This window comes from Poecilia mexicana, unplaced genomic scaffold, assembly GCF_051168715.1.
Source record: "Poecilia mexicana isolate PSO_F unplaced genomic scaffold, ASM5116871v1 scaffold_23, whole genome shotgun sequence".
Taxonomy (NCBI): Eukaryota; Metazoa; Chordata; class Actinopteri; order Cyprinodontiformes; family Poeciliidae; genus Poecilia; species Poecilia mexicana.
The window spans coordinates 19808795-19823553 of NW_028263392.1; the positions used below are offsets into that span (position 1 = coordinate 19808795).

General features: G+C 56.7%; 1 protein-coding gene across 3 annotated transcripts in view; it reads left to right on the forward strand.

The window, feature by feature from the left end:
- The window catches only part of wdr59 (WD repeat domain 59), a 35557-nt gene extending 21111 nt beyond the window's left edge, over positions 1-14446 (forward strand). For 2 of the 3 annotated variants that reach the window (XM_088003311.1, XM_088003309.1), the window contains exons 3-27: positions 3327-3462; positions 3673-3758; positions 3831-3911; positions 3999-4036; positions 4136-4224; positions 4298-4414; positions 4488-4565; positions 4639-4795; positions 4868-4947; positions 5023-5137; positions 5591-5697; positions 5774-5938; positions 6204-6299; positions 6378-6482; positions 6549-6670; positions 6802-6955; positions 7707-7763; positions 10457-10590; positions 10825-10906; positions 11068-11180; positions 11257-11389; positions 11459-11537; positions 13324-13444; positions 13968-14110; positions 14175-14446. In XM_088003311.1, the coding sequence (XP_087859437.1) occupies positions 3327-3462; positions 3673-3758; positions 3831-3911; positions 3999-4036; positions 4136-4224; positions 4298-4414; positions 4488-4565; positions 4639-4795; positions 4868-4947; positions 5023-5137; positions 5591-5697; positions 5774-5938; positions 6204-6299; positions 6378-6482; positions 6549-6670; positions 6802-6955; positions 7707-7763; positions 10457-10590; positions 10825-10906; positions 11068-11180; positions 11257-11389; positions 11459-11537; positions 13324-13444; positions 13968-14110; positions 14175-14410 (2824 nt within the window). In that variant the 3' untranslated portion in view covers positions 14411-14446. The remainder of the gene's footprint in view (positions 1-3326; positions 3463-3672; positions 3759-3830; positions 3912-3998; positions 4037-4135; positions 4225-4297; positions 4415-4487; positions 4566-4638; positions 4796-4867; positions 4948-5022; positions 5138-5590; positions 5698-5773; positions 5939-6203; positions 6300-6377; positions 6483-6548; positions 6671-6801; positions 6956-7706; positions 7764-10456; positions 10591-10824; positions 10907-11067; positions 11181-11256; positions 11390-11458; positions 11538-13323; positions 13445-13967; positions 14111-14174) is intronic. The other variant, XM_088003310.1, reaches the window with a different exon arrangement.
- Positions 14447-14759: the final 313 nt, after the last annotated feature.

Genomic DNA, 14759 nt, shown 5'->3' on the forward strand with positions numbered 1-14759 from the left:
GGAACCAGTTTGAACCAACGGAACCAGTTTGAACCAACGGAACCAGTGGAACCAACGGAACCAGTTTGAAACAACGGAACCAGTGGAACCAACGGAACCAGTGGAACCAACGGAACCAGTGGAACCAACGGAACCAGTTTGAACCAGCGGAACCAGTTTGAACCAGCGGAACCAGTGGAACCAACTGAACCAGTGGAACCAACGGAACCAGCTGGAACCAACGGACCAGTGGAACCAACGGAACCAGCTTGAACCAACCGAACCAACGGAACCAGCTGGAACCAACGGAACCAGTGGAACCAACGGAACCAGTGGAACCAACGGAACCAGTTTGAACCAACGGAACCAGTTTGAACCAACGGAACCAGTGGAACCAACGGAACCAGTTTGAAACAACGGAACCAACGGAACCAGCTGGAACCAACGGAACCAGTTTGAACCAACGGAACCAACGGAACCAGCTGGAACCAACGGAACCAGTTTGAACCAACGGAACCAGTTTGAACCAACGGAACCAGTTTGAACCAACGGAACCAGTTTGAACCAACGGAACCAGTGGAACCAACGGAACCAGTTTGAAACAACGGAACCAACGGAACCAGCGGAACCAGTGGAACCAACGGAACCAGTTTGAACCAGCGGAACCAGTTTGAACCAACGGAACCAGTGGAACCAACTGAACCAGTGGAACCAACGGAACCAGCTGGAACCAACGGACCAGTGGAACCAACGGAACCAGCTTGAACCAACCGAACCAACGGAACCAGTGGAACCAACGGAACCAGTGGAACCAACGGAACCAGTTTGAACCAACGGAACCAGTTTGAACCAACGGAACCAGTGGAACCAACGGAACCAGTTTGAAACAACGGAACCAACGGAACCAGCTGGAACCAACGGAACCAGTTTGAACCAACGGAACCAACGGAACCAGTTTGAACCAGCGGAACCAGTTTGAACCAACGGAACCAGTTTGAACCAGCGGAACCAGTTTGAACCAACGGAACCAGTTTGAACCAACGGAACCAGTTTGAACCAACGGAACCAGTGGAACCAACGGAACCAGTTTGAAACAACGTAACCAACGGAACCAGCGGAACCAACGGAACCAGTTTGAACCAACTGAACCAACAGAACCAGTGGGACCAACGGAACCAGTTTGAACCAACGGAACCAGTTTGAACCAACGGAACCAGCGGAACCAACGGAACCAGTTTGAACCAACGGAACCAGTGGAACCAACGGAACCAGTTTGAACCAACGGAACCAGTTTGAACCAACGGAACCAGTTTGAACCAACGGAACCAGTGGAACCAACGGAACCAGTTTGAACCAGCGGAACCAGTGGAACCAACGGAACCAGTGGAACCAACGGAACCAGCTGGAACCAACGGAACCAGTGGAACCAACGGAACCAGTGGAACCAACTGAACCAGTGGAACCAACAGAACCAGCTGGAACCAACAGACCAGTGGAACCAACGGAACCAGTGGAACCAACGGACCAGTGGAACCAACTGAACCAGTGGAACCAACGGAACCAGCTTGAACCAACCGAACCAACGGAACCAGCTGGAACCAACGGAACCAGTGGAACCAACTGAACCAGTGGAACCAACAGAACCAGCTGGAACCAACAGACCAGTGGAACCAGTGGAACCAACGGAACCAGTGGAACCAACGGAACCAGTGGAACCAACTGAACCAGTGGAACCAACGGACCAGTGGAACCAACAGAACCAGTGGAACCAACGGAACCAGCTGGAACCAACGGACCAGTGGAACCAACAGCACCAGCTGGAACCAACGGACCAGTGGAACCAACGGAACCAGTGGAACCAACAGCACCAGCTGGAACCAACGGACCAGTGGAACCAACGGAACCAGTGGAACCAACGGAACCAGTTTGAACCAACGGAACCAGTTTGAACCAACGGAACCAGTGGAACCAACGGAACCAGTTTGAAACAACGGAACCAGTGGAACCAACGGAACCAGTGGAACCAACGGAACCAGTGGAACCAACGGAACCAGTTTGAACCAGCGGAACCAGTTTGAACCAGCGGAACCAGTGGAACCAACTGAACCAGTGGAACCAACGGAACCAGCTGGAACCAACGGACCAGTGGAACCAACGGAACCAGCTTGAACCAACCGAACCAACGGAACCAGCTGGAACCAACGGAACCAGTGGAACCAACGGAACCAGTGGAACCAACGGAACCAGTTTGAACCAACGGAACCAGTTTGAACCAACGGAACCAGTGGAACCAACGGAACCAGTTTGAAACAACGGAACCAACGGAACCAGCTGGAACCAACGGAACCAGTTTGAACCAACGGAACCAACGGAACCAGCTGGAACCAACGGAACCAGTTTGAACCAACGGAACCAGTTTGAACCAACGGAACCAGTTTGAACCAACGGAACCAGTTTGAACCAACGGAACCAGTTTGAACCAACGGAACCAGTTTGAAACAACGGAACCAACGGAACCAGCGGAACCAACGGAACTAGTTTGAACCAACTGAACCAACAGAACCAGTGGGACCAACGGAACCAGTTTGAACCAACGGAACCAGTTTGAACCAACGGAACCAGCGGAACCAACGGAACCAGTTTGAACCAACGGAACCAGTGGAACCAACGGAACCAGTGGAACCAACGGAACCAGTTTGAACCAACGGAACCAGTTTGAACCAACGGAACCAGTTTGAACCAACGGAACCAGTGGAACCAACGGAACCAGTTTGAACCAGCGGAACCAGTGGAACCAACGGAACCAGTGGAACCAGCTGGAACCAACGGAACCAGTGGAACCAACGGAACCAGTGGAACCAACTGAACCAGTGGAAGCAACAGAACCAGCTGGAACCAACAGACCAGTGGAACCAACGGAACCAGTGGAACCAACGGACCAGTGGAACCAACTGAACCAGTGGAACCAACAGAACCAGCTGGAACCAACAGACCAGTGGAACCAACGGAACCAACGGAACCAGTGGAACCAACGGAACCAGTGGAACCAACTGAACCAGTGGAACCAACGGACCAGTGGAACCAACAGAACCAGTGGAACCAACGGAACCAGCTGGAACCAACGGACCAGTGGAACCAACAGCACCAGCTGGAACCAACGGACCAGTGGAACCAACGGAACCAGTGGAACCAACAGCACCAGCTGGAACCAACGGACCAGTGGCACCAACGGAACCAGCTGGAACCAGCGGAACCAGTGACATGATCTTTGTCTCTGTTATAAGATCATGTTCAATGTCTGACATCACCAGCTGCTGTCCCCTGTCCGTCTCTCTGTCCCCGTCCAGCCGGCGCTCCCTCTACCTGGTGAACCTGGATGCTCCGTCTGAGCCATCCCGTAAGATGGGTCGCCACAGTAAGTGGGACGTGGGGACGGTCCAGTGGAACCCGCACCGGTCCCAGGCTCACATCTTCGCCGCCTCGGTGAGTTCTGCTGCGATCCGGTCCAGTCCGAACAGGTTTTTACTGGAGGCTCTGAACCATTGCTGGATGATTGATTGATTAACGAATCCCCGGCTGTTTATGGTTCCGACCATTTCATGAAGTCACATCCAGGCATGATGCTGCCACTGCCATGTTAGACTGGGTGGGACGTTGGGGTCCAGGTCCTGAATGTTCCTCCTACGTTTCCAGAGTAACCAGCGAGTGGACCTGTACTCCTGGAGGGACGGCTGTGGAGAGACTCACACGTCCCTGCAGGGACACACCCGGGTCATCAGGTGACAGACACAAAGCAACCACACCTGTCCACAGGTGGGGACAGGTGAGACTCACTGTGTCTGTCCCGGCAGCGACCTGGACTGGTCCTGGTTCGACCCGGAGCTGCTGGTGTCCAGCTCAGTGGACACCTACATCTACATCTGGGACACCAGGTAGAATGAAAACCCGGGAACGGACCGGAACCGGTCTCAGAAGACACTGGACCTGTTGTCCTCATGTCTCTTTGTCCGTCTCCACAGGGACACTCGCAAACCCACGGTGGCGCTGTCTGCTGTTGGTGAGTCCTCAGCCTAAAACGGTCCCAAGTTCCCTGAACACACCGCTGACCACTGTGCCTGTCCCACCGTCCCTGTCCCCTGTCCCACTGTCCCTCCAGCCGGAGCCGCCCAGGTGAAATGGAACCGGAGGAACCCACACCTGCTGGCGTCCAGCCATGACGGAGATGTCCGCATCTGGGACAAGAGGGTGAGATGTCCTGCGGGTTCTGGGATGGGTCTGGCAGCTGGATGAACTCTGACCTGTCCTCCTGTCTCCACAGAAACCCAACACGGCGGTGGAGTACCTGGCCGCTCACCTGTCCAAGATCCACGGCCTGGACTGGCACCGAGACAACGAGTTTGTCTTCGCCACGTCCAGCCAGGACAACTCCGTCAGGGTGAGGACACGCTGTCCTAAATGTCTCATCAGGACGGCGTCCTGATGAGACACCCTTTCCCTTCTGTCCCCAGTTCTGGGACTACCGGCAGCCCAGGAAGTACCTGAGCGTCCTGTCCTGCCAGGTGCCGGTGTGGAAGGCCCGTTACACGGTGAGACACACTCGTCTATGTCTCGGTCTGTGCCCACGTCCCTCTGTTTCACCCTGTCCCCGTCTGTCCCCAGCCGTTCTCCAGCGGTCTCGTCACCGTCATGGTCCCTCAGCTGCGGCGGGAGAATAGTCTCCTGCTGTGGAGCGTTCTGGACCTCAACAGTCCCGTCCACGCCTTTGTTGGACATGATGACGTCGTCCTGGAGTTCCAGTGGCGTCCCCAGAAGGAAGGTGAGCGTCCCCCAGTCCGCCGCCCCCTCAGACGGCCTGGTGCAAACAGTCTGAGTGTCTCCTGTCCCCCAGGGTCCAGGGACTTCCAGCTGGTGACCTGGTCCCGAGATCAGACGCTGCGGATCTGGAGGGTGGAGCCTCAGCTGCAGAAGGTCGGTTGGCGGCCAATCAGAGCTGGACGAGGCGTCACCGCGCTCTGATTGGCCGCTCCCTGTCTCCCGCTGCAGCTGTGCGTCAGTGACCTGGTGGACGAGCTGATGGAGGACGTGTCCATCGCCGTGGAGACGGAGAAATCCCTGGGCACACAGCAGGGCGGGGATCCAGCTTCGGACGGCCCGCAGGGTACGAACAGAATTTGACTGTTCCAGAACGTCGGCTGATGTGACCTTGGACCATCAGCCGACAGGGGACAGTCCAGACCTGGAGCAGAACCCAGAGCTCCAGGTCTGGGTCTGGTTCTGGTCCAACAAACCATCAACTGGACCAGAAGCAGAACAGGTCCTCGAAGCATTTGAGACCCACACCAGCCGAAAATGTTAAATGTTCTGGTTCCAGTAGAACCGGGTCGACCCGACCATCAGGAGGGAACCATCCTGAGGTCCAGATAAGTGCGCCTCCGTCATGTGGTCGACCCGGCTGGCATAGTAAAGACAATCCGGGCCGACCCGGGTCTCTGCTGTGGCGGAGCTGAAAGCTGAATGTTTCCGTCTCAGGGCAGATCGTCACCCAAAGGCCGAAGGTCAGAGGCTGAACATCAAGGTTTGGTCCAGCCTGACCTCTGACCTCTCCTCCTAGGTCAGGCGGTGAGCCGTCCGGACCCAACCGCCGGTTCTGGTCTGGCCCAGACTCTACAGCAGGAGTTCTCCCTGGTCAACCTGCAGATCCGGAACGTCAATGTAGAGGTGAGGCTTCGTCCTCAGCCCGGTTCTGCCGGCCCGTTCCGCCAGCTGACTGACCCGGTTGTGCGTCTGTCCCCAGATGGACGCCCGGAACCGGAGCTGCGTGGTGTCGGCCCACTTCGGCGGCCAGCGGGTCCACCTGGTGGTCAACTTTCCGGTCCAGTACCCCAACAACGCCGCGCCCTCCTTCCAGTTCGTCGCCCCGACAACCATCCCCTCCGCCATGAAGACCAAGATCCAGAAGGTCAGTGATGGCACAGGACCAGAACCGGCTGGCCCAAAGGGATCAGCTGGTCCTGATGCACCTGGACCAGAACCGTCCTGTCAGATCAAACAGAAGCCTGAACTCCTGAGTGATGAGGGTCCGTTCAGTCTGGTCCGGTCCACTTACCCGACCCACCACAGAACCTCAGCAATGCCTTCAGCAGATGTTGGGGGGCCCAGAACCAGACTGGACCCGGACAGGGCCCGGTGTGGACCAGAACCTGAGTCCAGCTGTCTGTGTCCAGGTCCTGATGGACACGTCTCTGCAGAAGGTGAAGCGGAACCAGAACTGCCTGGAGCCGTGCGTCCGGCAGCTCGTCTCCTGCCTGGAGTCAGACATGGTGAGAGCGTCAGAACTGGGTCAGAACCAGGTCAGAACCGGGCGGCGCCATCCTCAGCATTTTGTCTCTGTCCATCAGACCCAGGAGGACGGTCCGGCGTCCGGCCCGTTTGTCCTGTCCAATCCCGTGGCTCCGTCCCTGCAGGCGTTTCCCCGGGTCACCAACACCTACGGCTCCTACCAGGTGACTTCCTGCCGCCCACTGCCCGCCGCCCGCTCTTCATCGCCGTAACAACCGCTTTCCTTTCAGGACGCCAACATCCCGTTCCCCCGGACCTCCGGAGCCCGGTTCTGTGGTACCGGCTGCCTGGTCTACTTCACCCGACCAATCACCATGCACCGCTCGGCCCCGCCCACAGAGCCCACGCCCAGGTGAGGACCGGGCGGAACCAGCTGTCCGATTGGAAGGTCCTGATTGGGCCGGGCCGCTTCTGCAAGGAGAGATTGGCTGGGAATCAGAACCACAAGGTCCAGATGTTGAGTAGCCGTCCTCTCTCCCTCAGGTCCCTGTCGGCGCTGTCCGCCTACCACAGCGGGGTTCTGACCCCGATGAAGATGCGCTCCGAGTCCCAGAACACGCTGCGGCTCTACAGCGGCAGCCCGACCCGGTCCGACAAGGACACTGTCTCCATCTCCTCCTTCTACTACAAGGAGCGGGTGAGACTCTCTCTCACACACACACACACACACACACACACACACACGCAGAGCGGTGGTCACAACCCAACAGAACCTGCAGTACCACTAACAGCCAGCAGGAGGCCCTGGAGTCAGGATGGAGCTTCTCCTTCAGAACCGGGCCCAGAAAGTTCTGGTTCTGAGAAAAATACCAGGTTCAATAGAGGAACCTGATGGAGTCCTGGAACAGAACTTCCTCATGGAATCAGAACCGACCCGCTTCTGTTCATCGGTACCAGAACATCGGAAGACAGCAGACAACACGGTCAGCACCACAGACACGGACGGGTCCAGAACCCATCCAGAACCTCTGCCTCTGGAGCATGCAGGATCCACAGACCACAGTAACTGGGTCAGGGTGATCAACAGAACCTGAGAGCTGTGGTGATTCTGTTGTTGTTGGGTCGTCTGCAGAACTTGTTGCCGACTGGTACCTCTGGTTCTGTTTGGTCTGGTTCTGGTTCTGACGGACCATCTGAGTCCAGATGAGCCAGTCTGCTCAGAACTCAGGGGCTGAACTAGCAGCTGCACTGGATCCGTCAGGTGGGCCGGACTCCAGAACTGGAGGTTAACCCTTGAGGGTAGAGCTGGTAACCGTGGTAACCACGCAGAGGAAGTGAAGGACCTTCTTCCTGATTGGCTTCTCTTTCTTCCCTTTGTGTTTTTTTCCTCTGTTTTCCTCTCGACCAATCATTGTGGCCCCGCCTCCTTCCCGCTCTCCTCCAATCAGAAGCTTCCCATGTCCGCCTCCCGCCGCTGGTCTGTCCAAACCCTCCATGATTGGCCGGTACAGCTCTCTGCCCCGCCCTCCAGTGCTCAGCTTGTTCTAACCTGCATGACTCTGATTGGCTGCTTCTCCTCCACTAACGCACTGAACCGCACATCATCATCATCATCGTCATCATCATCACGTTCATCCTGACCTGTGTGTTGGGCTCTGGCCCGGTTCCGGCTCGGCGGCCGGTCACCGGGTCCAGACGGTTCTGTTTGCAGCTCAAACATCCCAACAGTTCTGAGGTCCAATGTTCTCATCAGAAGGGAAAACTTGTCGATGGTTCTGGATCAGAACCAAAATCCAACATCTTTTTTCTCACAACAATAAAAAGCTGTTTCCTCCAGGTTCTGTCCAGGTTCAGGTACTGGACCTGGACAGAACCTTCAGCTCTTGGTTCTGGTGTCTTGGTACTAAACTTCCTGGGTGAACGTCAAACCCGACAGAGGTATGAATACTTTTGGGCTTACCTGGATTTATTCCCAGTGATGATGCGATGCGCTGAGAGGTTTCCACCAGCGCCACCTGGTCCGGCCCGGTTGTTTTGTTAACAGGCTTTTCCATGGAGCGAACACAGAACCATCCAGAACCGGGTTTATGGTTCTGACCCATTTCCTTGAAGCATAATGCTTCCCCCGCCGTTCCTGAAGGTAGCGCTGGTGTTCCTCCAGAACCGGTCCATCACAGTACAGAGTGGTACCGGTCAGCAGGCTCCACCCACAGCTACATGCTGATGTGGACTGCTGCAAGACCCAGGATTCTGGTTCTGTTCCACAAGGAACCTACCAGACTGGACCCTGGTTCTGTTGTCCAGTTCGGACGGTCAGGAAGAGGCGGAGCTACTGGTTCCTAACTGGGAACCACTTCCTGTTGGACTGTTTCCAGCTGAAACAAGAAGAAACCATCAAACTGGACCACAAGGTGATTTCGACTGGGAAGTCTCTGTCTAACCAGTGACTGTGCGGTCCGGTTCGGTCCGGTTCTACCCCAGGTAGTGAGCTGTGTTCCTCGCTGGGCGGGTTAGGGTTAAGTACAGCTGGGTGTGCTGTGGTGGCGCAGTGGTTAATGTAACCCAAGTTACATTCTAGGATTATTAGGATTTGAAATAATCCAAATTAAAGTCAATCCAAGTGATTTCTTAAAAACTAGGTTCGTCTGCTGGAGGAGGTGGCAAATTGTAAAAACACAGACAAGTAGATGGTGCAAAATCAGTGAGTTGTATTGATATTTACAATATATCCAAATTAGTCCACAATTTAGAGTTCAAAGGGTTCCTTAATCCAAGAAAGTCAATCAATCTTTGTTGATGATGAAAGGAAAAACAAAAAATAAATATCCAGTTCCGTCAGTGAAGACTGTTGGGCCGAATCTCCAACCAGTTCGGAAGTTTTCACAGATGATAGGTGTTGTATCTCCGGATCCGCTCATACGGTCAGCTCGCCAGTCTGGTCAGCATGAAGCCAGACAATCCGTGATGCATCTCAACCCTTCAGCCACTCCTTGAGCGGAGGGGGGTCTGCAACACCCCTGGCCTGTGTAAACGGGCCTAAATAATCAACATGTATTTTCTAATTACAGGAGTTTACATAATTAAATGCAACTTATGCAAATTCAAGTTACTCTTTTCACAACAATAGTTTCAATAAGCATTTCAATTTGAATGCGCTTTAGATCGGCGTCAGCTACTTAACAGCTGGGGAGGCTAGTGCTAGCATGCTAGCTCCCGAACAAACACTCACCAGTTCCCTCTTGACAAACCGTGATCGTTTCAACTTTTAGCCGAATGTTCACGTCTGTAAGTTAACAGAGGCACACGACTGATAGATGTACAATCCACATTTGAAAACCGCTTTGGGAACAGAAGCCTACCTGCACGTCGGAGTCCGACAGCGTCTCCTACCTGGGTGCGATTCAGCAGCAATATAAGCGGTAGGACGCTGACGTGCAGCTGTCACATGACGTTGAAACATCGCGAGAAGAATGTTCTCGCTTGGTTTGTGTTAAATTAAGGAAAGGAGGATTTTAATTTAATCTTTAAATAAAAATAAATAAAATTAGATCTAACAAAATAGACAAATAAAAAACTGAATTTAACAGAAAAATTATCCTGGTTACATTAAGCACAGACCACATAAGGCTGTCGCAGGTTCGATTCCCAGCCAGGTGACCTTTGCCTCTTCCCTCTCATTACCAGATTTCCTGTCTTACCACTTTCAAATAAAAGCCAGTAGAGCCAAAAAAAATGTAATTTCTGGCCCAAAGAGGCTCCAGGGAAACTCCTTTCCCTCTGAGCTGAGCAGAACCAACCCAGGGGTTCTGGACTGGGTGGTTCTTGGTCCGTTTTGAACACATAAGCTAAGCTAACTCAGTAACTCCTGCCTGCTGCCCTTACTAACCTTTGACCTGTCCAGGTGAGTTGTGTCTCACCTGCTATGAAGTAATTTGGCTCTTGAGGCTGACGAGATGTTCACACTGAGATCAGCAGAACCAGCTGCCTGGACCTGCTGGTGAATCGGGTCCAGAGAACACGGTTCTGCTAGACCCATCCTTGCACCACTTCCTGGATCCAGAGATCCTGCGGTGGTTCCGGTGGTCCGGACACTCAGTGTGAACAGCCTCTGCTGTGATCCTGAAGCCGTTTAATCAGCTGCTGTTTTGTCTCCTCGGCCGGCCGTCCCCGTCCTCCTGTCTGTCCGTGTCTCCGTCAGAAATCGCGGCGCTTCAAGACGAAGCGGGAAGGAGCAGAGTACAGCAGCCGACCCATCAAGCTGGCCGGGAAGGTCATCATCCAGGAGATCTCCTGCCTGCTGCCTGTGCACAAGGCTCTGGGAGAGAGCTACATGTGAGTCCCTGCATCCTCACATCTCTCTCAGAGACACTGTCCCTGTCCCCAGACCGGAACCAGCTGTCTCCATCCTCTGGATACAAAGCCAATGTCCGCCTCACAGAGAACCCTTACAATCTGTCGCAGTGAGGATGGGGGCATGTGGTTGCATCTGCTGTGGGACAGTCTGGATGAAGGACTGTGTCCTCTCCATCGGGCCGTCCAACCTGAATGTCTGTTTGTCTTCCTCAGTCTGAATATGAACGACATTCAGGAAATGTGTCAGAAGAACGCAGCAGCAGCACTCGCAGTGGGACGCAGAGACCTGGCCAAGGTGAGCATACCTGCATCTCCTCGCAGGTTCTCAGAAGCATTCACACCGCCTGAACCTCTCCAGTCTCCATCCTGACCATTAGTGGTCTACTGGTGGTCTACTGGTGGTCTACTGGTGGTCTACTGGTGGTCCACAACCTTCACACAGTCTATGGTGTGCAGGTTTGGGCTCTGGCGTCTGCTGCCACAAGTCAGGACCTGAGTCCAGATTCTGACCCGGACACAGAGACGCCCTGGGCCAGACACCCATTTGGGCGCCACCTGCTGGAGACGCTGTGAGTTTGCAGAAGGTGATCATATGTTGGTGTGGAGGAACGTAAAAGCTGAGATTTCTCTATTACAACCCATCAGTTTGGATCACTACAGTCAGATGAGCGACGTCCAGACTCTGGCCATGCTCTGCAGCGTGTTCAGGACTCAGGCTCCGCCCCCTGACTGCTGCTCGCTGTACGGACACCACGGCTCCCGCCTCCACTCCCGATACGTAAGTCTGCGTGTGGTTGGAGCGCCCCCTGCTGGAGCAGATTCAGTGATGTTCCTCCTTTGTGTTCAGCCCAGCTACACCTCCAGCTCCATCACGTCCGGCTCCTGTTCCAGCACCTCCGACTCCATCGCAGCGACCTGGACCACAGGTGAGCCTCTAAAGCTCCACCCGCTGGCCGCCCTAACCCCCACAGCTCCCCCCGCTGGCCGCCCTAACCCCCACAGCTCCCCCCGCTGGCCGCCCTAACCCCCACAGCTCCCCCCGCTGGCCGCCCTAACCCCCACAGCTCCCCCCGCTGGCCGCCCTAACCCCCACAGCTCCCCCCGCTGGCCGCCCTAACCCCCACAGCTCCCCCCGCTGGCCGCCCTAACCCCCACAGCTCCCCCCGCTGGCCGCCCTAACCCCCACAGCTCCCCAGCTCCCCCCGCTGGCCGCCCTAACCCCCACAGCTCCCCCCGCTGGCCGTCCTAACCCCCACAGCTCCCCAGCTCCCCCCGCTGGCCGCCCTAACCCCCACAGCTCCCCCCGCTGGCCGTCCTAACCCCCACAGCTCCCCCCGCTGGCCGCCCTAACCCCCACAGCTCCCCCCGCTGGCCGCCCTAACCCCCACAGCTCCCCCCGCTGGCCGCCCTAACCCCCACAGCTCCCCCCGCTGGCCGTCCTAACCCCCACAGCTCCCCCCGCTGGCCGCCCTAACCCCCACAGCTCCCCCCGCTGGCCGTCCTAACCCCCACAGCTCCCCCCGCTGGCCGTCCTAACCCCCACAGCTCCCCCCGCTGGCCGCCCTAACCCCCACAGCTCCCCCCGCTGGCCGCCCTAACCCCCACAGCTCCCCCCGCTGGCCGTCCTAACCCCCACAGCTCCCCCCGCTGGCCGTCCTAACCCCCACAGCTCCCCCCGCTGGCCGCCCTAACCCCCACAGCTCCCCCCGCTGGCCGTCCTAACCCCCACAGCTCCCCCCGCTGGCCGCCCTAACCCCCACAGCTCCCCCCGCTGGCCGCCCTAACCCCCACAGCTCCCCCCGCTGGCCGCCCTAACCCCCACAGCTCCCCAGCTCCCCCCGCTGGCCGCCCTAACCCCCACAGCTCCCCCCGCTGGCCGTCCTAACCCCCACAGCTCCCCCCGCTGGCCGTCCTAACCCCCACAGCTCCCCCCGCTGGCCGTCCTAACCCCCACAGCTCCCCCCGCTGGCCGCCCTAACCCCCACAGCTCCCCCCGCTGGCCGCCCTAACCCCCACAGCTCCCCAGCTCCCCCCGCTGGCCGCTCTAACCCCCACAGCTCCCCCCGCTGGCCGTCCTAACCCCCACAGCTCCCCCCGCTGGCCGTCCTAACCCCCACAGCTCCCCCCGCTGGCCGCCCTAACCCCCACAGCTCCCCCCGCTGGCCGTCCTAACCCCCACAGCTCCCCCCGCTGGCCGTCCTAACCCCCACAGCTCCCCCCGCTGGCCGCCCTAACCCCCACAGCTCCCCCCGCTGGCCGCCCTAACCCCCACAGCTCCCCAGCTCCCCCCGCTGGCCGCCCTAACCCCCACAGCTCCCCCCGCTGGCCGTCCTAACCCCCACAGCTCCCCCCGCTGGCCGCCCTAACCCCCACAGCTCCCCCCGCTGGCCGCCCTAACCCCCACAGCTCCCCCCGCTGGCCGTCCTAACCCCCACAGCTCCCCCCGCTGGCCGTCCTAACCCCCACAGCTCCCCCCGCTGGCCGCCCTAACCCCCACAGCTCCCCCCGCTGGCCGCCCTAACCCCCACAGCTCCCCCCGCTGGCCGTCCTAACCCCCACAGCTCCCCCCGCTGGCCGTCCTAACCCCCACAGCTCCCCCCGCTGGCCGCCCTAACCCCCACAGCTCCCCCCGCTGGCCGCCCTAACCCCCACAGCTCCCCCCGCTGGCCGCCCTAACCCCCACAGCTCCAACCCTTTTTGTCTGTGTTTCAGTCAGAGACCCCGAGCATAGCGCTCCCTGGGGGGAGTCTTCTCCTGACGAATATCGCTATGGCAACCAGAGCTACACGGACCCTCGGGAGCGAGAGCGGGAGCTGCACGACATGAACAAGAGGTGAGTTTCCTCCTCGGCTCTAAATCAAGGCTTCGGTCTTCCTTTGGACCCGCCGAGCAGAACAGGTGTTGCATTAAAATCTGTGACCCATCACTTTCTGTGACCACAGGGGGCGACAGTGTTCAAGTACGTCTTGAAAACGTACTTGTGTGAATTTGGTTATTTGAGGGATAAATATTATTTCAAGTGAGATGTGACTGTAACACTAAAAACTGTTAAAAACTACCAGAGCACCAGTTTATTAAACAGCCACAGTTGGTTTACATATTTTAACGACGTGACGGTCCGACAGTGTTCAGCCTCAAATACAAAATAATACATCATATTTTCTCCATCGATGCGACGGTAATAAGTTACCATCCCAGCTGTATCAGTATGTACGCAGTTTACCTAAATACTTGTTCTTGTTGGTCTTTAAGACGTACTTGCACGCTATCGCCCCCTGCGGTCACAAAAAATGATGAGTCACAGATGTTCGAGCCGGAGCTGTTGTTGAGACAATGTCACTTCCTGTTCCTGCCAGGCTGCTGGACCCGGCCAACACGCTGCAGTTCGACGACTTCAAGAAGAGCTACGGTGAAATCCTGTACCGCTGGGGTCTGGGCGACAAGCGGGCCGACGTCCTCAAGTTCACGGCCGGCCCGCCAGAACCGCACAAAGGAATCGGTACGTTTCCCTCAACGGTCCGGCTGGGTCTGGTTCTGGTTCTGACGGGTCCGTTTCCCTGCAGAGTTCGGGCTGTACTGCTGCCACTGCCGCAGCCAGGCGCGCGGGACGCAGTGCGCCGTGTGCAAGCGGCTGACCTTCCAGTGCGCCGTGTGCCACGTCGCCGTGCGCGGCTCCTCCAACTTCTGCCTGAGCTGCGGCCACGGCGGCCATACTGGACACATGATGGACTGGTTCCGGCGCCAGGACGAGTGTCCGGCCGGCTGTGGCTGCCGCTGCCTGCTGCAGAGCACCTTCTGACACCGCCGCTGCTCAATAAAACCCATGAATTTCTCAGCTGCTGTCGTTTCTACTTCCTGTTCATGTCGCTGCTGGTTTCAGTTCTTTACTCCAAAATATTTCACTTAGCAGTTCCATAAAAGAACTGAAGGAAGGGACCAAGGAAGGGACTCAAAATGTTAAACGATTGTTTCCTGGAGATGGTAGATTTATCAACCCAAATGGAAATCAGAGAGAAAGCAAAAGAGACAAAGTTAAACCAAACAGCACAGTCAGTCTGCAGATTAATAATCTACAGAAATAAGATTAATAATCTGTAAATTATTAATCTTACTGAACAAAGCAAAAGCCACTACAATGAAGAAAACTC